The 26262-nt window shown below is 43.0% G+C and overlaps 1 protein-coding gene across 1 annotated transcript in view; it reads left to right on the top strand.

Moving 5' to 3' along the window:
• mtpn (myotrophin) overlaps positions 1-26262 on the top strand; it is a 56081-nt gene that overhangs the window by 18686 nt on the left and 11133 nt on the right. Inside the window, exons 2-3 of the mRNA XM_078568160.1 lie at positions 14386-14499; positions 21091-21174. Coding sequence (XP_078424286.1) covers positions 14386-14499; positions 21091-21174 — 198 coding nt within the window. The remainder of the gene's footprint in view (positions 1-14385; positions 14500-21090; positions 21175-26262) is intronic.

The following is a 26262-nucleotide window of genomic DNA, read 5'->3' as shown; positions in this document are numbered from 1 at the left end:
TTCAAAAGTGGGTGGTCCGTCCAGCAATATTCAGAATCCTTCATGGCCCTCATGACAAGCACTTCCCTCAGGTCTCTGCCTTGGACAATGATATACTCCAGGAAGTGCCAATGCCCCAACCTCGGGTGCCCCCACGTGGTCCTGAGCTGGTTCTTCTGGCAGACAATCATGTTCGTCAGGATCGGACCGTATTGGGCACACTTGATCAAGAGTAGGATGCCATTGGCGTTGGCCTGCCCCATGCCATTCTTGCCAATAGTTCCATTCCAGATTTCGTGGTCACGTCCAATTTGGGCATTAAAGTCACCTAGGAGGATGACCATATCGCTCCTGAGGATGTAAGCAAGGATGCCATCGAGATCAGAGTAGAACCTCTCCTTAATGGTTGGAATCTAAAGTATGCGCTAATGACATTGGTGCATTGGTTACAACTAAGATGCAGGCGTAGGGTCATCAGCCTCTTATTGACCCCCAGTGGGAGTTCGGAGAGCGCGGCAACTATCCTGTTCCTCATGGCAAAACCAACTCCATAGATGTGGAGGTCACGGTCTGACTCCCCTTTCCAGAAGAAGGTGTACCCTCCACTGGCCTCCCTCAGCTGCCCTTCCCCAGCGAGCCAGGTTTCGCTAAGAGCAGCGATGTCGATGTTGTGCCTCGCTAGCCCCCGAGCCATGGCAGTTCGTCTTTCCAGGCAGTCACTCTCTTTGGGTTGTGAACAAGTGTTCTTATGTTCCAGCTTCCAATGTTTAGTTTTTTCTTCCAACTACAGAGATGGTGATCCTGTTGGGTGTGGTTTCCCAGGCAGGAAAAATGGGACAGCCCATTTTTGAGGCACCTTTTCTAGCCCCCTCCCCGTTCAGAGTGAGCAGAGGGCACCCTGAAGAGGACTGATCAGTCACAAATGCAGCTCCCAAAAGGCACCACTGTCCCAACACAGGTGCCTGACAACTGTCACACATCCTCCTCCTGTGGTGGAATCTTGGCTGGAGGCCTCCAGGTATCACAGCCCTTCCAATGTCGCCAATCTCCCATCGCCACAAGGCTTTTCACCTGACAGGCCTGTGCATGGCGTGGTGTAGCATGGGGACTCCGGTACGTAGCCAGGTTCCACACGGCCTTGGAGGTTGTTGGCTGGATTCAGTGCCATGGCAGACCATGATGACTGGGGCCACTTCCCCGTTGCTGCCTTCTTCCACCTTCACCGGCATTGGGGCTGCAGCCCTCCTCTGCCTGCTCTGCCGCTGAGGCCTCCTTGGATCGTTCTTTGTCTGGAATTTCCCCCTTGACCTTGCCACCATCGGAGACCCTACCAGGAGCGTGAGCTTTGGATGGCATCGCTCTCTGGTTCATTAGGACACGCAAGCCTCTCCGCCATGGCAAGATGATGAACCTCTGAAAGGATTATCAGTCCAGTGACAATACCACTACACCACAAAAGTATGAGGTTGGCTGAGGTAGATTGGGAAACTACATTAAAAGGTATGATGGTAGACAGGCAATGGCTAGATTTTAAAGGATTAATATATGGTTTGCAACAAATTTACATTCCTTTAAGGTACAAAAAGCCAGTAGGAGAAATGATCCAACCATGTCTAAGAAGAGAAGTTCAGGATTCTATCAGATCAAAGGAAGAAGCATATAAAGTTGCCAAAAGAGTAGTAAACCTAAGGAATGGGAGCATTTTAAAGTTCAACAGAAGAGAACCAAGAAATTGACAGAGAAAATAGAATATGAAATTAAACTAGCAAGGAAGATAAAAGCAGACTGTAAAAGCTTCTATAGGTATGTAAAAAGGAAAAGGTTAGTAAACACAAATGTGGGCCCTTTACAGGCAAAGAATGGAGAATTTACATGGGTAATAAGGAAATGACAGACACAAAGTATTTGTTTAGTTTACCTGTCTTCATGAAGGAAGATACAAGGAACCTCCCTGAAATATTGGGGAACCAAGGGTCTAGTGAGGTTCTGAAAAAAAGTAGTGCTTGAGAAATTTAAGGGGCTGAAAGTTGATAAATCCCCTGGACCTGATGATCTACATCCCAGAGTGTTGAAAGAAGTAGCTGTAGAGATAGCGGATGCATTGGTGATCATCTTTCAATATCCTGTAGATTCTGGAACGGTGCCTGTAGATTGGAAGGTAGCAAATGTGACCCCACTATTTAATAAAGGAGGGAGAGAGAAAACAGGGAACTACAGACCTGTTAGCCTGATATCAGTAGTAGGGAAAATGCTAGAATTTATTCTAAAGGATGTGATAACTGGGCATTTAGAAAATAATGGTGAGATTGGGCAGAGTCAGCATGGATTTATGAAAGAGAAATCATGTTTGACAAACTTGTTGGAGTTTTTGAGGATATTACTAGCAGAATAGAAAAGGGAGAATCAGTGGATGTGGCATATTTGGATTTTCAGAAGGTTTTCGATAAGGTCCCACAAAGGAGGTTAGTAAGCAAAATTAGAACTCATGAGATTGGACGAAATATACTGGCATGAATTGAGGATTCATTAACTAACAGAAAACAAGAGGGATAAACGGATCATTCTCAGTTTGGCAGGCTGTGACTAGCAGGGTACCGCAAGGATCAAGGCTTGGGCCCCGTCCATTCACAATTTATACCAATGATTTGGATGATTTCCAAGTTTGCTGACAAAACTTGGTGGGATTGGGAGTTGTGAGGAGAATGCAAAGAGGCTTCAAGGGAGATTAGACAGACGGAGTGAGTGGGCAAGAACATGTCAAATGGAATATAATGTGGAAAAATGTGAAGATATCTGCTTTGGTAGGAAAAACAGATATGCAGAGTATTTCTTAAATGGGGAGAGATTGGGAAATGTTGGTGTCCAAAGTGACCTGGGTATTCTTGTTCATAAGTCATTGAAAACTAACATGCAGGTCCAACAAGCAACTTGGAAGGCAAATGGAATGTTAGCCTTTATTGCAAGGGGATTTGAGAACAGGAATAAGAAATCTTGCTGAAGTTGTATAGAGCCTTGGTGAGACCACACCTTGAGTATTGTATGCAGTTTTAGTCTCTTTACGTAAGGAAGGATATACTGGCCGTAGAGGGAGTGTAATGAAGGTTCAACAGACTAACCCTGGTGGGTAGTGGGATTGTCCTGTAAGGAGAGATTGAGAAGACTGGGCCTTATCCTCTAGAGCTTAGAAAATGAGAGGTGATCTTATTGAAGTGTACAAAATTCTTACAGGGCTCAACAAGGGAGATGCAGGAAGGATGTTTCCCCTGGCTGGGGTGGGGGGTGGTCTAGAACCAGGGAACACAGTCTCAGAATAAGAGATGGGCCATTTAGGACTGAGATAAGGAAGAATTTCTTCACTCGGAAGTTGATAAATCTTTGGAATTCTCTACCGCAGAGGACTGTGGACGCTGTCATTGAATATGTTCAAAGGAGAGGTTGATAGGTTTCTAGATACCAGTGACATTGAGGGATATGGGAATAGTGCAGGAAGATGGCGTTGAGATAGAAGATCAGCCATGATCTAGTTAAATGTCAGAGCAAGCTCGAGGGGCCGTAAGGCCTACTCCTATGTTTCTGTATATGATGCACGATGTATCAATTGTAGGACAGGGAGGAAGAATCAGGGAATCATTTCTTACATAAAATAAAAGCAAAAAACTGCGGATGCTAGAAATCCAAAACAGAAGTAAAATTCCTGGAAAAACTCAGCAGGTCTGACAGTATCTGCAGAGAGGAACACAGTTAACGTTTCGAGTCCGTATGACTCAACAGAACTAAGGAAAAATAGAAGAAAGGTGAAATATAAGCTGGTTTAAGGAGGGGGGGTAGTGGGACAAGTAGAGCTGGATAGAGGGCCAGTGATAGGTGGAGATTGCTAAAAGATGTCATAGACAAAAGGACAAAGAGGTGTTGACGATGGTAATATTAGCTAAGAAATGTGCTAATAGGTGACATTAAGGGTAGAAAGGACGAGCAAGGTACAGATAGCCCTAGTGGGGGTGGGGTGGGGGGAAGGGATCGAAATAGGCTAAAAGGTAGAGATAAAACAATGGAAATACATTTTAAAATAATGGAAATAGGTGGGAAAAGAAAAATCTATATAAATTCTTGGAAAAAAGGGGGATCGGAAAGGAGGTGGGGATGGAGGAGAGAGTTCATGATCTAAAGTTGTTGAACTCAATATTCAATCCGGAAGGCTGTAAAGTGCCTAGTCGGAAGATGCAACGCTGTTCCTTCATATCTTACACATTGTTCATAATTGATCTACCTTTGTATAGCAGTATGGTTTTGCGCATTGACAGTTATAGATTTGTTCAAGAATATTGCTTGATTCATAATTGTTTTTCTCATTTTCGTAAATGTCATCCGAACAAGCATTTGTTTAGCTCTTGTTCCACAAGCTGAGTGTCCATTAACTGGCTTCACCAGTTTTTGTTGGTCTTCAATTTTACAACTGAGATAAAACAGCTGGATTTAGAAATGTGAAGAGGGAGCTAGTTTACAGATGCAGTTCCCCTGCAATATGCACTGCCAATGCAAAAGACCACTTTGTCTAATTCAGTACAATCAAGGATCTTTTTTGAATGATGAGAGGCATGTTGCAGCTCTGAAAAATGTGGAGGAATTGGAAAACTTGCAGAGAAGTCTCAAATCCAAGATTGGATGCCAAATGTTAAGCTCTGATGTTAGAAGTTTTAAATGCTATCCTTTTATAAAGTGATTTCTGGAAGGGTTGGTTGATCCAATAGTATAAAGGCTCTGGTTCTCAAATCTTATAGTTGCCTCATCTATTTCAGCTTACTCTGTCAATCAGAATCAAAGTTAGACCTGATTATAGACCAGAAATGCAAATCATGTCAATGCTTATGGAAAATACTGAACAAAATCATCTCTGATCACAGTAACTTACTTTCAGTTTGACTTTGGAACAAATTGATTTATTTCTTTGTGCTGAATCTCACGGTTCTAAAATTGAGCTTTCTTTCTTATTATATTGTACAGCACAAAGTTTCACCATTTTTGGATCCACTGATAGGTATGGCATTATTATGAGCAGGATTTTCAAACCTGCCAGTAAGGGAGTGCAAAATTCAGTCTTCCCCATAAACCCTTAATCTAATTATGCCCTGGGCAGTGATAGGTGTTGCAATAAGATGCCCATTTAAGAAGAGTTTCTCAGAGAAGTATATTTGATCTGTTCTTTTTCATCGTGTTTGATGACCTGAAACTTGTCGCCAAAACAAGTCTATTTTGTACTGATGAAAATGTCCTGGGTGAGAAGGTCATTCCCTCTTTGAAAGATAAATTTGTGGCAAAGCAAGTGGAGGTATAATGGACTGCATTGGTAGTGGATGAACAAAGTGCTAATGTTTGAGAAGAATAGTTGACTGCAAATGTTGCCCTGTCCCTTCTCATCCACAATTTTGGCACATATTCATTAATTATAAACATTCTGCCATTTGGCTCGCTGGTATCTAGTCTACATTGGGACAAAGACGTGATGAAGGTAGTTGGAAACGCTAATGGAATTGGATTACTCAAAAAAAGCTCAGCCCATCTTGCTAATGGTGAATTCACTCTTGTACAGAAAATCTCAGATTCCTTTTTCTTCCTTCACTCGAATGGCTTCCTGTACCACATGATCATGATCAGTTAGCTTGGTTAGGGGTGAATTTGAACTATGTTGGGGTAAAGTAAGGCAGTTCTTGTTTTGGAGCAGATACGAGGTTAGATGCTCGCCCCTCTGTCGAATAGGACGCTGAGGTTCCAACCAGTTCAGTTCAGCCAGAGACTGCTATGGCATAGATTCCTATGCTAGGGCATAGATTCATTAACAAGGGTTTGGAGTTTGTGCCTGCAATCAATGATGATGATTTCAGTCATTTCAGGAAACTATGGCATATCTGAGACTAGATGCCAGACAAGTGGTTTGATGGCAGAGACAAATAAGGTGTGCAGACAGGTGCTGAGGTAGAACTGGTCCCATTTGCATATGTGAGAGCCAACCCCATAGTGCACAGTCAAGTGACAGCAAATTCAGTCATGAGGAAGAGCAGGGTGCTATGGGTCAATCCTTTATAATCCAGAAGTGACGGTGTAGGCTTGAGAAGAGGAGCTATTGTTAGAGATGCTCTGGTTCCAATTGGATAGATAAGAGTGGAACCAATTAAGGGCAATGTCATTGAGCTGTAAAGGAGAGGCACTAGAGGAGGATGGTCTGGAAAGCCATATTAAAAGCTGCAGATAGGCTAAGGAAGGATAATGCACCACAGTCACTAAAAATGTCATTCATGACTCTGGATAGGGCTATTTCGGAAGGATTTAAGCAACAAGTTGCAAGCAATATGGGCATGAATTTGAAACGAGACAAATGGAGTGGTTGTTTGTAACGACAGAGGGTGGGCTTTTTGAAGAACGGTGTGATGACTGTACTTTCAAAAGGATGGGGACAGTGCCAAACTATTGACTATACTTTGTCATCTTGTTTCTCAGTAGCAAAATGATTATTCTTCCTGGCCCCTCTATTGAAACATGCATGCTGCAGTGAAGAAATAAGATTAAGCAGACCAAAAAAGTATTTAAATTCCAAAATCAACTTGTCTGATATGAAGGGGGCTAAACAGGAAAAACCAACAAGGATAATCTCCGAAAATTTCTGGGTGCTTGGGGAATGGAACATTTGAACTCCATCTAGTAGAATGTCCAGCTACAGGCATGACCAAACAGTATGACAGAACCAGCTTCTCTCTTATGGGAAATGCTAATCAAGTGCCACCTAGTGGTACGACAGAATGACAATGCTGTTTTGTATTCATTGTAAGTAGTTTGTTTGTTATATATTCTAAGCTTTGTTCAATTGTTTCTGGGTTTCTTTCTGTTTTAGTGAATGAAGGGAAGTCTGTCTTCATCATCTTTATTAAATGCAGTAAAGCCTGCATGAAAAAAATTACTCTTTCTGCTTCTCAGTTCTTATGACCATGTATAATTTATATTCATATGGCTGATCCTTCTGGAAAATGGTGACAGCCCTCCACTGCCAACCCACCTGCCCCCAAGATGTCGATGGGTGATTCGGTGATGGTAATGCTGTTGAGTGTCAAGGGGAAATTATTAGATTCTCTTCAGCTGGAGATGGTGATCATTGCCTGGCACTTGTGTGGCATGAATGTTACTTGCCGCTTATCAACCTAAACTTGTTATCTGGGTCTTGCTGCATGCAGGCACAGACTGCTTCATTAGCTGAGGAGTTCTGAATGGAACTGATCACTGTAGTCATCAGAAACCCTCACTTCTGACCTTATGATGGTTGAGCCTAGGACAGTGCACTGAGGAATTCCTGCTAAGATGGTTGGCCTACATCGGCCACGATCATCTTTCTTTGTGCTAGGTATAATTCCAGACACAGTTTGCCCCTTGATTCCTATTGTCTTCAGTTTTGCTAGTTCTTTAATGCCACACTCGGTCAAATGCTGCCTTGAGTTCTGGAATTTAACTCTTTCATCCTTGGTTGGACCAAGGCTATGATTAAGTCTGAAGTCAAGTGGCCCTGGCAGAACCCAAACTGAGCATCGATGAGCAGGTTATTGTTTTGTAGGTGTCGCTTGAAAGCACTGTCGATGACACTGTCCATCACTTTGCTGTTTGAGGATAGGCTGACGGGTGGTAGTTGGCTAGATTGGATTTGTCCTAGTTTTTGTGGATGGGACAAACCTGGGCAATTTTCCACGTTGCTGAGTAGATGCTAGTGTTGTAGTTTTACAGGAACAGCTTGGTTTGGCGCTCAGGTCTCCAGCAGTATAGCTGCAATGTTACTGGGGCTCATAACTTTTGCTGGTTATATCCAGTGTTCTCAGCTGTTTCTTGATATCACATGCAGTGAATCAAATTGATTGAAGACTGCCTCTATGATGGTTGCGACCTCAGGAGGAGGCGAAAATGGTTCATCTACTCAGCACTTCTTGCTGAAGAAGGTTGCAAACACTGCATCTTGTGCTCACTTTCTGTGCTCCAGCATCATTGAAGATAGGGATGTTGGTGAAACCTCCCATGAGTGGTTTAATTTTCCACCAGCATTTATAACTGGATGTGGCAGGAAAACAGAGCTTTGATCTAGTCCATTAGTTGCTTAGCTCTGTCTGTAGTTGCTTCCACTGTTTAGCATGCATGTAATCCTCTGTGGTAGCTTCATGAAGTTGGCGCATAATTTTGATATGTCTGGTTCTGCTCCTAGCCTGCTTTTTTGCACTTTGAACCATGGGTAATCCCCTGGCTTGATGGTAACGGTAGCATGAGGGATATTCTGGTCCATGAAGTTCTGATTGCGGTTGAATTACAGTTCTACTATTGATGGTCCACAGCGCATCATGGATGCCCAGTTTTGAGCTGCTAGATCTGTTCCCATTTAGCACTGTAGTAATGCCACACAACACGATGGAGGGTGTCTTTACTGTGAAGGTTGGACTTCATCTCTACAAGGACTGTGTGTTGGTCACCACTGATGCTGTCATGGACAGAGGGATCTACAACAGATAGATTTGCAAGGATGAGGTCAAGTAGGGCTTTTCCTCCTCTTGGTTCCCGCACCACCTGCTTCATGCCCAGTCTGGCAGCTATGTCCTTCAGAACTCGGCCACCTTGGTCAGTAGTAGTGCTACTGAGCCATTCTTGGTAATAGGTGTTGAAGTCCCCACCCAGAGTACATTCTGTGCCCTTGCTACCCTCAGTGCATCTTCCAAATGGTTTTCAACATGGAGGAGCAGTGAGGGATGCTCATGTTTGACCTGAAGCCACAAGACTTCATGGGGTCTGGAGTCCATGTTGAGTCCACTCCCTCCTGACTGTATGCCATTGTGCTACCCACCTTTTGATGGGTTTGTCCTGCTGGTGGGACAGGACATGCCCAGGGATGGTGCTGGGTGGCATCTGGGACATTGTCTATAAGGTTGTAAAGATATGCCCTGCAATTACAGACCAATCAGATCAACTTCGGTGGTGGGAAAACTTCTAGAAACAGTTATTTGGGAAAGAATTAATAGTCACATGGAAAAATGTGATTGATTCGGAAGAGGCAGCATGAATTTGTTAAAGGAAAATCGTGTCCTTGTCTAACTTGCTGGAGTTTTTTTGAAGAGGTAACAGAGATGGTTGACGAGGACAAGGCTGTTCATGTGGTGTATATGGACTTCCAAAAGGTGTTCGATACAGTGCCACACAACACACTTCAGGAAAGTTATAAGTCATGGAATAAAAGTGACAGTAGCAACATGGATACAAAATTGGCTGAGGGATAGGAAACACGGAGTAATGGTTAATGGATATTTTCAGGCTGGAAGAAGGTTTGTAGTGGAGTTCCCTAGGGGTCGGTATTGGGACCCTTGCTTTTTGTGACACATATATAAATGATCTAGATCTTGGTGTGCAGGGGACAATTTCAAAGCTTGCGGACAACACAAGACAGGTAGAGAGCTGTTTCTAAAGCATATAGTATTCTAGGCTTTATTAATAGGGGCAGGGGAGTTATGATGAACTTATATAAGACACTGGTTAGACCTCAGCTGGAGTATTGTGTACAGTTCTGAGCACCACACTATAGGAAGGATGTGAACTCATTGTAGAGAGTGCAGGAGTGGTTTATGAGAATGGTTCCAGGGATGAGACACTTCAGTTAGGAGGAAAGATTGGAGAAATTGGGACTGTTTTCCTTGGAGAGGAGAAGGCTAAGAGGAAACTTGATAGAAATTTTCAAAATCATGGGGGCTGTGGACAGAGTAGATAGGGAGAAACTGTTCTCACTTGTAAATGGATTGAGAACCAGAGAGCACAGTTTTAAAGTGTTTTGCAAAAGAAGCAAATACAAGCTGAGAGAATTGTTTTCGCACAGTGAGTAGTTAGGATTTGGAATGCACTGCCTGGAAGTGTGGTGGAGGCAGGTTCAATTGAGACGTTCAGGAGGGCATTGTTTCTATTTAAATAATCATCCAATGTGCAGGGTTACAGGGAAAAGGCAGGAGATGGCACTAAGTTAAAATGCTCAGAGAGCCGATGCAGACACAATGGGCCGAATGGCCTCCTACACCATAACAATCCTGTGATTTGGTGAAGTATGATTTGGTGAGTATAACAATGTCAGACTGTTGCTTGACTAGTCTGTGACACAGCTCTCCCAATTTTGGTACAAGCCCCCAGATGTTTGAGAGGAGGATTTTGCAGGGTCAACAAGGGTTTGCCTTTGTCATATATGATGCCTCAGTCAGTGCTGTGTGGTCCATCCGGTTTTATTCCTATTAGACTTTTTAATACAATTGGTGACTTGCTAGGCCATTTCACCGGGCAGCAAAGAGCCAACCACATTGCTGTGGGTCTAGAATATCATGCAGGTCAAGCTGGGTAAGGATAGCATATTTCCTTGCCCAAAGAGCATTGGTAAGCAGATGGGTTTTTACAACAATCCAGCAGTTTCATGGTCATCATTACTGGGAGCAGCTTTTTATTCTAGATTTATTTAATTAACCTCATTTAAATTTCCCAGTTGCTGTGGTGGGGTTTGAGCTCATATCCCCAGAGCATTAGTTAGGGGGTGGAGAGGGTTGGGCCCAGCCTGGCCTGGGGAAGGGGTTCGGGGTCAGGAAGTTTGAACTTCCCAGGCAATCGTCATGCAGCCCTTAGCTGGGAACTCCTGGGCTACGGGTATCCCCCAGTGCATCTTTGGAGCCCCGGAGCTCTAAAGTTACAGCCCAATGTCTTGCTAAAATCAAAAAACTTGTTGTGCTGATTTGTCCAATAGAACATTTCTCCAGGGCAAAAGATTGTTTCCCATCTATTGGTTGAATTTTTATCAGTTCAATATCTGAAGTTTCGAAAGGTAGCTGATTAGAAAATCTGGAATGTGGCTTTCTTTGGAAATCCCAATCTAGGAACATTTTTTTTGGTTAGGGAGGTGGAATCTATTTTCAGAAAGTGTATATCTTGTTCTGCCTTTTAACCATGTCATAAGTATGAAAAAAACAAGAAAAAGCAGTAATGTTAGTAAATGGGAAGAAATGGTTCCACATCACATTCTGTAGTTAACCATTAAAATGGTACTGTCAAACAATAGAGATCTATTCCTTTCCTATATATTCCTTTCCATTGTTTCTGAACATGGTGTGGGCTGGTGTCTGTCAGTCTGCAAAAGAGTATGAAGTGTGCAAAACTGTTGGGTTTGTACAGGAAGTTGAGCTATTTAAAGTAAAATGGAGAGCCTGCTTCCCTTTTATTCAAAGCAGTAGTTCTACCTATAATGCAATAGCAAAAGAGAGGTGCTGCAAATATTTCAGTCATGTTCGTGGTTGTGTCATCCACTACCTTATATCAAAGCGGTGAATCTTTTGTCAGCACAAGAAGTCTGACAGAAGAGTTATAGGCATGAAGTGTTAGACAAGCCCAACAACTACAGGCCAGTCAGTTTAACTTTGGTGGTGGGGAACTTCTAGAAACAATAATTTGGGACGAAGTTAATAGTCACATGGAAAAATGTGGGTTAATTAAGGAAAGCCAGCCTGGATTTGCTGAGGGAAAAATCATGTTTAACTAACTTGCTGGAGTTTTTTGAAGAGGTAACAGGGGTTGATGATGACAATGTGATATAAATGAGCTTCCAAAAGAAGTAGGTTAAGTTCAACTTGTATAAGACATTAGTTTGGCCTCAACTAGAGTATTATGTCCAGTTCAGGGTGCCGCATTTTGGGAAGGATGCGGAGGCATTGGAGAGTGTGCAGAAAAGATTCCCGAGAATGGTTCCAGGGATGAGGAACTTCAGCTATGAAGATAAATTGGAGAAGTTAGGACTGTTTTCCTTGGAAAAAAGGTGGCAAAGAGGAGACTTGATAGAGGTATTCAAAATCATGAGGCATCTGGACAATGCAGATAGGGAGAAACTGTTCCCACTCATGAAAGGATCAAGAACAAGAGGGCACGGATTTAAAGTAATTGGTAAAAGAACAAAAACAACATGAGAGAGAACTTTTTCACGCAGAGTGGCTAAGGTCTGGAATGTACTGCCTGAGCGTGTGGTGGAGGCAGGTTCAATTGAAGCATTCAACAGAGAATTAAACTGTTACCTAAAGAAGAATGTGCAAGGTTGCAGGGAGAAATTGGGTGGGGGGTTGGTAAGTGGCACTAAGTGAATTGCTCATTCGGAGAGCCAGTGCAGACATGATGGACTGAATGGTCTCCTCCTGCTCAGTAACAATTCTGAGATTCAGTGATGCTGTAGCCATACCTGTGGTTAGTCAGCATTTTCTAATGAATAACACTGGCCTCGAGTCCTAACGAGACACTGAAAAGCAACTAAAAAGGAAGATCGGATTTTCCTGTTGTTTTCAAAATGTGAGTAATTAACCATGGCCCACAAAGGACCATAGATAACTTCCCCAGCAATTGACCCCATGATGTGAAATAAACTGTCGTCTAATTTACCTCAATGCACCTGTTTATATCATTGAGGCCATATAATCTTAAAGGGACAGGCAGGATAAGGCAGAATACAGTCTTTTTTTTGTCTGGCAGAATGCTTTTGCCCTTATAAAACAGTACAACATCTGACCTGCAATGGGCAACAACACACAAGATCAAATGTGATTCTGTGCCTGTAGATCATTTCGCTTCAAATCAAGTTCAAATCTGAGAAGGTTTTAAGGATTTTCTGTGTCAGTTGGAACGTGGAGGAAGTGGGGAAATTACACCATCTATTGCTTTTGGAAGGAGTAGAGAGATTCTGTATGACTTCCTGTTTTCAGATGTGATATGGCATTTCTGTTTCAGTGGTCATAAAGTTCAAGGGCTCAAATGTGTTGAAAATTGTCTAGACCTTAGCCTCTATCACATAGACCACCTTTTTCCACAACTATACTGTAGTCTGCCTCTGTACCAACCTCGAGCCATCCATCACTGAAACAGTCATTCTGCCTTTTTTTTAGCCCCCAACTTTATTTACTCCAGTGCTGTCTCGAACTACCTCCCATCTGCTACCCTCCATAAATTTCAGCTTATCCAAACCTTTGTTGCCCACACCACATCCCAATTTCCCACCAGAACTGGTCTCCCTGATCTATGTAAATTTTGAAGGAATAGCCAATATAGATAGCATAGCTCCTGCTAAGGCAATACTATGTATTTATATAGCAGCTTAAAAATACTGGGGACAGGATTGAGAAGAACTTGGGGAGGTCATGGGGGAGATGGAGAAACTAGGAATGAGGTTTAGGGCTAGTGTGGGAGCAGGTTTGGGGTAAGGTTTAGTCTGTTCGACAAAGGGAGAAGTAAAGCAGAAGTGACAGCTGAACAAATGTTCTCAATATTGGTGATATATCCAACAGCATCTTATGCTTGTTGGAAGTGGGGATGGGAAGGGAGGGGAGAGAGGTTTAAGGAAGTGGTTGATAGGAGAGAAAATGAATCTGGAGTTATCTTGGCCTCCAAATGATCCAAGAATAGTTTTAGCAGAAATGGTCATGTTTGCACAACTTGGGACTTGAGGAATCAAAAATGACCATAAACAGGGGAATGACCAGGGTGAGAGACAGTGAAGCTTTCACTGGGCTAAAGACATTGACAGTGGTTAGTGTGCATCAGCTGTTGGAGGATATTGTGCTGAATGCTGTGCATATGGTTAGGCATTTTGGTGTTTGAAAGTACAGTTGTTAAACAACTTCTGAGATTTTTTTGTGAAGTAGGTGCAGAAGGAAGTTAATTGAAAGGAGGAGGAGGAATATGTGTGGTGAGAGTGTGAGAAAGTGAATGGAGGTGCATCCATGATCAAAATCTTAGGAGTAGAAAGGCCCTGGAAAGTGGTGAGTTTGAGAGGGTGACCATGAATATGGGTAGGGAATTCAAATGGATATTTAAGAAGGATCACCAAAGATTGAGGAGCTGTTCAGTACTGAGGTAGAGGGAGGATAAAAGGGAAGGATAGCTTGGTATGGGGCATCTATAAATTGTATTTATGAAATCAGGAGATATTATTTAAGTTACAACTATTATGCATGACTTCTTGAGCAGCAGCTATTCTGTCAATGGTCATAAGGTAATCTGAGGCTTTTTATTCATACAGAGATCTTCCATCTTTCCAGAAGAGCAGCTTTTATTTTAACAGCCGTTATTTTGAAATTTATTTTTGAAGATATACCTTGCAGATGATCTGTAATGTGCAACATTTGCTTTCTCCTGCCTGGATGCTTCGTCCAATGTTTTTTAATGCACATTGAGGCATTTAAGTCAATTTGATTTCGCTGATCAACTGAAATGTAATAAAGTTTACTGGGGTTTTTTTTGCATGTTCTTGTGTTATATTGTTGAATGGCATTCATGAATTCTGAACATTTTGCTTCTGTTCATATTAATGCCATTTTGTTTACATCTTTTCTTCAGGGTGTAGATGTGACCAAGGTAGAAGTAGCTGGTCGGAAGGCCATTCACTTTGCAGCAGATTGTGGTCAGCTTGAGGTTCTGGAGCTCCTGATTCACATGGGAGCAGAGATTAACGTAAGTAAGAAATATAGCGTGATTTTGAATGTCGGTGAAGGATCATGACGGCTGTGGTTGGTCTGACCATCCTTCTTTGTAGTTGCCAATCTTTGAGTACCTTTTTTTCTGATTAAGTTTCTAAATGTTTCTCTGGTTTTCTAATGATTTGCAGTTTTCACTGGATTCTGCACTTATTAAAATTTATTTTCTAATTTATTTAAAACAGATCCCCTGCGAAAACATTTGCATAATTAAATGTTTTACATATATGTGTATTTGCATGGTTGGAATTTCCTTTCATACCTCACTACACACATCCCTGACTACTTTCTCCTCACAGACTTTTGGATAGAACCCTGGATGTTGCTCAATAAAATCCCCAAGTAATACACAAGTATGTTAGTGGCCAACGAATTTTCATGCTCAAAAAACATAGTTAAAAAGCTAATGGGACTACAGGAAGAAGTTACCAGGCCCAGATGGCATGCAGCCTCAAGCATGGAAGGAATTTGGAGGAAAGTTGACAAAGCCTGAAACCAGAATTTTCCAAAGATATTTATGATCTGGAATTAGGGCTTTCTTTGAGTCTTGCCCACCAGTAGCACAGTATCAGAAATTTAGATGTGCACTGTCCACAATTGTCCATATTCATTTCAATGGCCAGAAAATTATGGCAGGGCACCTCTGAATTTCTGACCCGGATGCCTAACCACATGGTAGATTGGAAAATTTGATTTGTGTTGCTGAAGGAGTGGAAAGTTCCAAGAGTTACGCTTCTCTTTGCAAAAGGGATGTACCAGGAAATTATGGACCAGCTAATCTTGTGTTTCTTCACTCAAAGGGTTGTGATCTTTGAAATTCTGTACCCCAGTGAGCTGTAAATACTCAGTTGTTTAGTACATTTAAGACTGAGATCGATAGATCTTTGGGTACTAAGGGAATTAAAGAATAAGAGGATAGCGTGGGAAGGTGGAGTTGAGGTAGAAGATCAACCCGAGTTTGTTGAGAACTCCCTTCCTAACAGCACTGTGGGCGTACTTACAACACATGGACTGCAGCAGTTCAAGAAGGCTGCTCACCACCACCTTCTCAAGGGCAACTAGGGATGGGCAATAAATGCTGGCCAAGCCAGTGAAGCCCACAACCCGTGGATGAATTAAAAAAAGATTCCTCATGAGGTTACGTATGATTAGGACTCATGGCATTAGGGGTAATATATTAGTAGGCGTTGAAGATTGGTTAACAGAGAAAACAATAAGAATAGATGTCTTTTTCAGGTTGCAGATTGTAACTAATGGGTGCTTCACTGGAGCATTATAAAACAAAATACAATGCCAAGCCACGTAGATCAGATGACCAAAAGCTTTGTCAAAGCGATAGGTTTTAAGGAGCGCCTTAAAGGCGGAAGGCAAGGTAGAGAGGCAGAGAGGATTAGGGAGCAAATTTTGGAGCTTGGGGCCTAGGCAACTGAAGGCACGGCCACCGATAGTGGAGTGATTAAGATCGGTGACGATCAAAAGGTCAAAATCAGATGAGCGCAGACATCTCGGAGAGTTGTGGGGCTAATGGAGATTACAGGTATAGGGAGGGGCAAGGCCACAAAGGGATTTGAAAACGGATGAGAATTTTGAAACAAGATATTGCTTGGCTGGGAGCCAAACACAGGGCTGATAAGGGAAATGGGCTTGGTGCAAGTTAAGAGGGCTGCAGGGTTTTGGATGACCTCCAGTTTGCCGAAGGTAGAATGTATGAGACCATCCAAGAGTGCATTGGATAGTCAAATCTAGAGATATCAAAAACATGAATGAGGGTTTCAGCAACAGATGAGCTGAGATGGGTGCATTTGTGGATGGGGAATATGTGGTCTATTATTGATCGTGCAAATGTGGTCAGAAGCTCATCTTGGGATCAAATCTGATACCAAGGTTGCGAACAGATTTACAGTCTATATTAATGATTTAGATGAGAGGACTGAGTTGAATGTACCCAGTCTCCTTAGGAGGGAATGTAATCTGTGTGAAGGATGCAAGGAGGGTGCAAAGGAATATAGACAAGTTAAGTGAGTGGACAGGGTTGTGACAAATGGAGTAAATTACGGTGAAATATAAAATTATCCTGAAAGGCAGAATTATTTTTAAATGGTGAGAGACTAAGTAAATGTTGGCATGCATGTACATGAATCACAACATTAGCATGCAGTAACATTCATGCCACACAAATGCCAGGCAGTGATCATCTCCCACAAGAGAGAATCTAATCATCTCCCCTTGACATTCAATGGCATTACCATCACTGAGACCCCCTCTATCAACATCCTGGGGGTTACCATTGATCAGAAACTTAGCTGGACCAGTCATTTAAATGCAGTGGCTATAAGAGCAGGTCAGAGGCTGAGAATTCTGTGGCAAGTAACTCATCACCTGATTTCCCCAAAGCCTGTCCCCATTCCACAAGGTACATGAGAATAATGTGGAAAAAGTCGATGTAGAAGATCAGCCATGATATTAAATGGTTGAGCAGCCTCAAGGGGTCATGTAGCATACTTCTAATTCTTATATTCTTAAATTGAATGCCAAGCCCAAACTCTTTGAAGGTAGGTTTCATGCTTCCCCAGCAGTGAAATGTACTACCGAGAAGGGAGTAAATATAAATGATCTTTTTTTTATTCTTTCATGGGTTGTGGGTGTTGCTGGCTAGGCCAGTATTTATTACCCATCCCTAATTGCCCTTGAGAAGGTGATGGTGAGCTGCCATCTTGCGGCAGCCCATGTAGTGTAGGAACACCAAAGTGCTGTTAGGAAATGAGTTCCAGGATTTTGACCCAGTGACAGTGAAGGAATGGCAAAAAGGCCCAAGTCAAGATGGTGTGAGGCTTGACAGGGAACTTGCATATGGTGGTGTTCCCGTGCATCTGCAGCTCTCGTCCTAGGTGGTGGAAGTCCTGGCTTTGGAAGGTTCTGGTGAAGGAGCCATGGTGAGTTGCTGTAGTGCACCTTGTAGATGGTACACACTGCTGTCACTCTGCGTTGGTGGTGGAGGGAGTGAATATTTGTGGATGAGGTGCCAATCAAGCAAGCTGCTTTGTTCTGGATGGTGTCAAGCTTCTTGCTGGTGTTGGAGCTACACTCATCCAGACAAGTGGAGTATTTAAGCGCACACGTGACTCGTGCCTTTGGGGGTAAGGAGGTGAGTTACTCTCCGCAGAATTCCTGGCTGCTGACTGCTCTTGTTACCACAGTATTTATGCCTGGTCCAGTTCCACTTCTGGTCAATGGTAACCCCCAGGATGTTGATAGCGGGGGATTCGGCGATGGAAATGCCATTGAATGATAAAGGGCAATGGTTAGATTCTCTCTTGCTGGAGATGGCCATTGCCTGGCACTGTGTGGCCTGAATGTTACTTGCCACTTATCAGCCCAGGCTTGTGTATTGTTTTGGTCTTGGACATGGACTGCTTCTCTAACTGAGGAGTCACAAATAGTGCTGAACATTTTGCAATGATCTGCAAACATCCCTACTTCTGACCTTATGATGAAGGGAAAGTCATTGATGAAATAGCTGAAGATGATTGGGCCTAAGACATTACTCTGAGGAACTCCTGCAGTGATGTCCTGGAACTGAGATGATTGACCTCCAGCTGCAACCATATTCCTTTGTGCTGGGTCTGACTCCAACCAGTGGAGAGTTTTCCCCCTGAGTCCCATTGACTCCAGTTTTGCTATAACTCCTTGATTCCACAGTCAGTCAAAGGCTGCCTTGATGTCCAGGGCAGTCACTCTCACCTCACCTCTGGAGTTCAGCTCTTTTGCCCATGTTTGGACAAAGGCTGTAATGAGGTCAGGAGCTGAGTGACCCTGGCGGAACCCAAACTGAGTGTCAGTGAGCAGGTTATTGCTGAGTAAGTAAGGCTTGATAGCACTGTGTACGACACCTTCCTTCACTTTGCTGATGATCGTGAGTAGACTGATGGGGCAGTAATTGCCTGGGCTGGATTTGTCCTACTTTTTGTGTACAGGACACACCTGGGCAATTTTCCACCTTGTTGGATATAAGCTGTACTGGAACAGCTTGGCTAAAGGTGCGGCTAGTTCTGGAGCACAAGCCTTCAGTACTATTGTTGGAATGTTACCAAGGCCATAGCCTTTGCAGTATCCAGTGCCTTCAGCCATTTCTTAATATCACGTGGATTTCATCGAATTAGCTGAAGACAGGCATCTGATGGTGGGGACCTCAGGAGCAGGCTAAGATGGATCATACACCTAGCACTTCTGGCTGAAGATTGTTGCAAGTGTGTCAGTCCTGTGTTTTGTTCTGATGTGCTTGGCTCTCCCATCATTGATGGGGATATTCATGGAGCCGCTGCCTCCTCCAGTGAGTGGTTTAATTATCCTCCACCATTCATGACTGGACGTGACAGGACTGCAAAGCTTAGATCTGATCCATTAGCTGAGAGATCGCTTAACTCTGTCTCTTGCATGCTGCTTCCACTGTTTGGCACTCAAGCAGCCCTGTGTTGTAGCTTCACCAGGTTGGCACCTCATTTTTTTGGTATGCCTGGTGCTGCTCCTGGCACGCACTCCTGCACTCTTTATTGAACAGGGTTAATTGCCCCCCTTGATATTAGTGGTAGAGTGGGGGATATGCCAGGCCATGAAGTTACACATTGTGGTTGTGTACAATTCTGCTCCTGCTGATGGCCCACAGTGCCTCATGGCTGCCCAGTTTTGAGCTGCTAGATCTGCTCAAAATCTATTACATCTAGCACGGTGGTAGTGCAATGCAACACAATTGTATTCTCAATGTGAGGACTGTGTGGTGGGCGCCTACCAACACTGTCATGGACAGATGCATCTACGACAGGAGATTGGTGAGGATGAGGTCAAGTTTTCCATCTTGGTTCCCTCACCACCTGCCACAGACCAAGTCTAGCACTCATGTGCTTTAAGACTCAGCCAGTTCAGTCAGTAATGGTGCTACTGAGCCACTCTTGGTGATGGACATTGAAGTCTGCACCTAGAGTATATTCTGTGCCCTTGCCACCCTCAGTGCTTCTTCCAATTGGTGTTCAACATGGAGGAGTACTGATTCATCAGCTGAGGGGACACGTTAGGTGGTAATCAGCAGGAGGATTCCTTTCCCATGTTTGACCTGATGCCATGAGACTTAATGGAGTCTGGAGTCAATGTTGTGGACCCCCCAGGGCAACTCCCTCCTGACAGCACAACCACTGTGCTGCCACCTCTGGTGGGTCTGTCCTGCCAGTGGGATGGTGATGGTGGCATCTGGGACATAGCCATACTCACCGTATCATGTCTTAGTGTCAGGCTGCTGCTTGACTAGTCTGTAGGATAGCTGTCCCGATATTGGCACAAGCCCCCAAATAGGGCTGGGTTTGCCGTTCTCGTTTCTGATACCTGGGTCGATGCCAGATGTCCGTCCAGTTTTATTTCTTATAGACTTCGTAGCGGTTTGATACAATTAAGTGGCTTGCTAGGCTATTTCAGAGTCAACCACATTGCTGTGGTCTGGAGTCACATGTAGACAAGATAGCAGGTTTTCTTTAGTATATTAGTGAACCAGATGGGTTTTGTGGTCACTATTAGACTAGATTTTAATTCCAGATTTATTAATTGAATTGAAATCCGTGGTGGGATTTGAACTCATGTCCCCAGATCATTAGCCTGGATTACTAGTCCAGTGACATTGCCACTATTCCACCACCTCCCTTGATCATCCATTTGCTCTTTCCATAGCCTAATTTTTTTTTTACAATATTATTAATTTGCACTACAATTTAAATATTTCAGATATTGTTATTTAGTGTTTGATACCCCCTTATCTAATTTTATTGATCTTCTAAATGAAAGCACAAATCATGAGCTAGAATACGTTTCACCTTGTAATGACAAACAGTGACTGAATCTGAAGTTACCTTACTAATAATAGAGGCAAGAACGGGAGTACGCAATTTCACCCCTCAACACAAGTAAAATACAGCAAGTGCTAGAAATCTAAAACAAAAGCAGAAAATGCTGCAAATATTCAGATCAGGCAGCACCTGTGGAGAGATAAAAACAGCATTAACGTTTTGGGTCGACAACCTCATTCAATGAAAGATCATTGACCTGAAACACAATTTTCTGTCCCCAAAGAATATTTCCAGCATTTCCTGTCTTTATTTGCCCCTTGAGTCTGCCATTTAATTAGATTATAGGTGATCTGTGCCTCAACTCGATTTACACGCCTTTTCTCCACGTCCTTTGATACCCTTTCCTAACAAGAATCCATCAGTCTCCATCTTGAAAATTTCAATTGACCTACCACGTAGAGCCTTTTGATAGGAGTGGGTTCCTAATTCCTGCCCTTTGTGTGAACAGTGCTCCCTGATTTCACTCCGAAACTTAGGTATGGAATTCTCTCTTTTTAGTGAAAAGTTGAGTACAGATCCCCGATGGAGACCAGTTCGAGAACAAATCATTTCAAGAGCTGTATAAAAGAGATTCCCTTAGATTAATGCAGTCTTGTAAAATTCTGCTTGCATTGGCAGCATTAACAAGTTATCAATTTTTTAAGAAAATATTTTATCCCTTCTGTTTCTGTGATTCACAGGCTCCAGATAGACATGGTTACACAGCACTTCTGTCAGCAATCTACGAGGGGCATGTAGACTGTGTGAAATTGCTGGTATCCAAGGTAGGTATAGCACGTTGATCTCTTTGGGTGGGCCGAGGGCTGGAGAATGGTCTGGTACACTGATTACATCACTGATCCCCCTTATAAGAGGTCAGCAGGTGTAATCAGTGCGTAAGTAAATTAAGAATCTGATCTTATTACTGGTGGTGAGATGACACAAGTTTTTCAATTCTAGCAGCCCTTGAGTTTTGGCTATATGCTTTGGAGCTTATTTAAGATGTCTAACTCATTTTTCTAAGTATATTTCTAGGTAAAGTTGAAGATTGAGATCTCCCTGCAATCATTCACTGCTCTAACTCCTTGAAAGACATCTAATGCATGTTTATTGTCTATTATCGACAAAGGAGGAAAAGTTAGTGACTCCATTGTCAGGCTATTTTATGAATGACTGAGATTGTATCACATAGTTGGTGTTTTCTCCTATTAGGTTGTGGGAGAAAGTAGAAGATTAGTGATTTGTTTTTAGTGACCTGTTTTTTGTAGTGGCACCTAATGTCAGAAAAATACAAACCTAAGTTCCCTCATGTTGCTATGCCAGTGGAAAATTGTCTGCAGCAGGGATTTGGTCATAAATTCACAAAGTTCTTAATGCATGTAATGACTCAATTATTTATGATTGCAGTGGATCCTTTTATTTAAGGTGTGATTCACAAAGGCACACCAATTAGCTTTAAATGGCATGCCAATTTCTTGAAATCATTCACCAAGCCTCCTCACCACCCTCTTTAAAAAAAAACTAACTGTAAAGAGGAAGTGCACTGGTCCGTTTTTACATAGTACACAAAATGAAATGCTCAGCAGAAAAAAAGCACTCCAGATTCTAGTCACAAGGTGAAGCCCTGGGACTTTCTCCATACAAGCACTGAACCCGGGCTGCATGTTCTTTTGGATAGAAACACCTCATGCACGTCGGTTGAATCTCTAAAGGCAAAGTATGTAATAGGAACTTCTCATTTCATCCTAGATCTTTTGGGATTTTCAGAAGGTTAAATACGAAATCTGCAACTTGGCTTTCATAGCACCTTGTGAGACTAGACTTGGATTAATCCCATTTTTCGTCTAGCTAAAGCATGTCACATTAGTGACGAGCTTGGGGTCTCAGCATAGGGACTTGAAGCAAGTGCTATAAAGTCTTGTTAGCAGGCTGACCTCAGGCATGCATATTTGTTACAGGCACTGAGACTTTTATTACAAACTAAGCATTGGTGAGTGGGTTATTGATGAATAAGTGGCGCCTAATAGTACTGTCAACAATGCTTTCGATCACTCTGATGATGAACAGTAGGTAGATGGGATGGTAATTGGCCTGATTGGATTTGTCCTGCTTTTTGTGGGCTGGACATTCATTAGGTAATATTCCATTTTGTTGGTAGATGCCAGTATTGTAGTTGCCCTAGAAAAGCTTGGCTTGAGGCACAGCTCACTCTGAAGTACATCTTCAGTACTATGCCATTGTTGTTGTCAAGGCCCCTAGCCTTTGCTGTATCTGATGTGCTTAGCCATTTTTTGATGGCATGTGAAATTAATAAAATTGGCTGAAGGCTGGCTTCTGTGATGGTAGGGACTTGAGCTGAAGGCTGAAATGGATCAGCCACTTCTAACTGAAGATGGTTGAAAGTGTTTGTCTTGTCTTTTGCATTCACACACTGAACTCTACCATGATAAAGATGGGAATATTCATGAATTCACCTTCTCCCATTAATTGTCCACTGCCAACCACAAATGGATATGGCTGGAATGCAAAACTTTGACCTGATCCCAATGTTGTAGAGTCCCTTGGCTTTGTCTATAGCATGCTGTGTCTGCTATTTAGCATGTTTATGCTTCTGTGTTGTAACTTCACCAGGTTGGTGCCTCATTTTTAAGTTTGCTTAGTGCTGCTCCTGGAATGTCCTCCTGGACATCTCATTTAAACCAGGGTTTTTCCCTTGGCTTGATAATGTAAGGGACATGCTGGGCCAAGAGGTTACAGATTGCAGTGACATACAATTCTACTTATGATTCACACCACGTGGATGCCCAGTTTTGCACTGCTGGATCTGATCCGAATATATCCCATTGATCATAGTGGTACTGTCACAAAGCACAGCGGGGGTTTACTCAGTGTGAAGACATGGCTTTGTCTTAACAAGAACTGAGGCAGTCAGACCTACCAATACTGTCCTGGACAGACGCATCTGTGATGGGTGCATCAGTGAGGACAAGGGGCTTTTCCCCTTGTGTTCTCAGCATTTGTAGTAGACTCACTCTGACATATATGTTCTTCAGTTCTTGGTCTGCTCGACCAGTAGTGGTGCTCTTGAGCTATGCTTGGTGATAGACTTTGAAGCCCCTGACTCAGAGTATATTCTGTGTCCTTGCAACCCTCTGTTGTCTTCCAAATGTTGTTCAATGCAGAGGAGTACTGATTCATCAGTGAAGGGAGGGCAATGGGTTGAAATCAGCAGGAGGTTTTCATGGCCATATCTGACCTGATGCCATGAGTATTCATGATGCTTGGAGTCGAGAGCTCAGCAAAAGAGCTGAATTCCAGAAGCGAGGTGAGAATGACTGCCTTTGACATCAAGACAATATTTGACTAAGTGTGGCATCAAGAAGCCAAAGCAAAATAAAAGTCAGTGGGAATTGGGGGTTGGGCTGGGGAGTGGAGAGACTCTGCACTGGGTTGGAGTCATACCTTGCACAAAGGAAGGTGCTTATTGTTGTTGGAGGCTATCATCTCAGTCTGAAGTCATTGCTGCATGAGTTCCTCAGCCTTGTGTCTAAGGCCCAACCATCTTCAGCTATTTCAGTGACCTTCCCTCCGACATAAGGTCAGAAGTCAGGATGTTTACTGATGGTTACAGTGTTCGGTGGCATTCGTAACTTCTCAGATGCTGAAGCAGTCCGTGCCTATGTACAGCAAGACCTAGACAACCTTCAGGCCTGGGCTGATAAATGGCAAGTAAGGTTTGTGCCACACAAATGCCAGGCAATGGTTATCTCCAACAAGAGAAAATCTAACCATCTCCCCTTGACTGCCCCACCATTAACATCCTGGGGCTTACCATCGACCAGAAGCTGAACGACCAGCCATTTGCATACAAATACAAGAACAGGTCAGAGCTTGGGAATTCTGAGGAGTAACTCATCACCTGATTCCCCAAAGCCTGTCCATTATCTGCAAGGCACAAGTCGTGAGTGTGATAGAATATTGTCTACTTGCCTGGATGAGTGCAGCTCCAACAATACTCAAGAAACTCAATGCCATCCAGGACAAATCAGCCCCCTTGATTGGCTCAAAAACAGAAAATGCTGGAAAAGCTGAGCTTTTGCTTTTATCTGCTTGATTGGCATCTCGTCCACCACCTTAGTCCTCCCTCCACCACTGATGCACAGTGGCAGCAGTGTGCACCATCTACAAGATACACTGCAGCAACTTGCAAATGGCTCCTCAAGGGCACATTTCAAACCCATGACCCCCTTGAATAAGGGCAGCAGAAACATGGGAACACCACCACCTGCAAGTTCCCCTCCAAGTCACACACTATCCTGCCTTGGAAGTAGATCACGGTTCCTTCACTGTTAGCAGATTAAAATGCTGGAACTCCCTTCCCAACAGCACTGTGGGTATACCTACACCACATGAACTGCTGCAGCTCAAGAAGGTGGCTCAATGGGGTGGGTAATAAAGGCTGGTATTGCCAGCGATGCTTACATCCCAACAGTGAATAAAAAATAAATTCAATGTTAAGAACTTTCAGGCCATTCCTTCCTGACTGTTTATATCACTTGCTGTCACCTCTGGTTGATCTGTACCGCTGATGAGACAGGATATACCCAGGGATAGTGATGGAGTGTTCTGAGACATTGGCATGATTTTGTAATTGTCAGGATAATGCTTGACTAGTCTGTCTGACAGCTGTACCAATTTTGGCACATCCCCAGATGTTACCTAGGTGGACTTCACGGGGTCAACTGGGCCTGGTGTACCTTGTCGTACTGTTGCCTGACTGCAGAGTTTTGATCTGATCTCCTAGTTTTAGGATAATTTTTCTCTGTCTGTAGCATGCTGCTTCCACAGTTTAGCATGTTTGTAGTCCTGTCTTTTAGCTTCACCAGGTTGCTACCTCATTTTCCAATATGCCAGGTGTTGCTCCTGACCTCCTGTTCTACGCTTTTCATTGAACCAGAGTTGTTTACGTGATGGTCATGGTAGAGTGAGGGATGCGCTGGACCATGAGGGTACAGATTGTGGTGAAATATAATTCTGCTTCTGACGGTCCAGAGTGCTTCATGGCAGGGTGGATGGTAAATTGGCTATTTTAAAAAAAAGCCCGAGAGTTTTCAGGCTGGAAGAAAATAGAAAGTGGCCTTCAACAAGGATCAATGCTGGGACCACTGTTCGTAATTTACAATAATGGCTCAGATTTTGCGGTCATTGCTGAAGTGAGCGCTCACCACCAAACTCAAAAAAAGCTGCTCACAAAATGTCTAGCAATCTGTGTGGTATGGATTCTCCTTTCCCAACAGTTTCATGCTGATGCCAAATCTAGGAGACCTCCAGGTATTCAGCAACATGAATGTCATCAAGCAGGCTGAGCAGCCAATTGCATTGAAAACTCTCAGGCAGCAAACTAGGAAGCAAATAAAAAGTCATATTCAGAAGAAGAGTCATATTTGACTTGAAACATTAATTGTTTTTCTCTCTCCACAGATGCTGTCAGACTTGCTGAGTTTTTGCAGCACTTTGTTTATATTTCAGATTTCCAGTATTCGCAATATTCTGCCTTTAAATTAGGACATAAAATGCACTGGTTATCCTTCACTTTATATAGATTTTATAGATCACAAAATAAAGATCGGAATATACATGGAAATAAGAGAGAAACAGAAATGTCATAATGTTAAATAATTTTTATTATATTAAAAGCCTATAGACTTTTTGTCATGTATAAAGTTGACATTCTATAAATACAAATTAATTTTTCATGGCCTAAGAGGTTTTCCTCAGTTTAAAATTCAGTTACATCTCATTCAACAAGTCGTAGCTGTTTTGGGCAGTTTTATACTGATGTTATAGCATAAAAGTTTGCATTGGTTCAAGTG

The sequence above is a fragment of the Cetorhinus maximus genome, chromosome 22, assembly GCF_964194155.1.
Source record: "Cetorhinus maximus chromosome 22, sCetMax3.hap1.1, whole genome shotgun sequence".
NCBI lineage: Eukaryota > Metazoa > Chordata > Chondrichthyes > Lamniformes > Cetorhinidae > Cetorhinus > Cetorhinus maximus.
The sequence above is the reverse complement of the archived record's forward strand: the minus strand, read 5'-3'. Positions and strand labels throughout refer to the sequence as shown.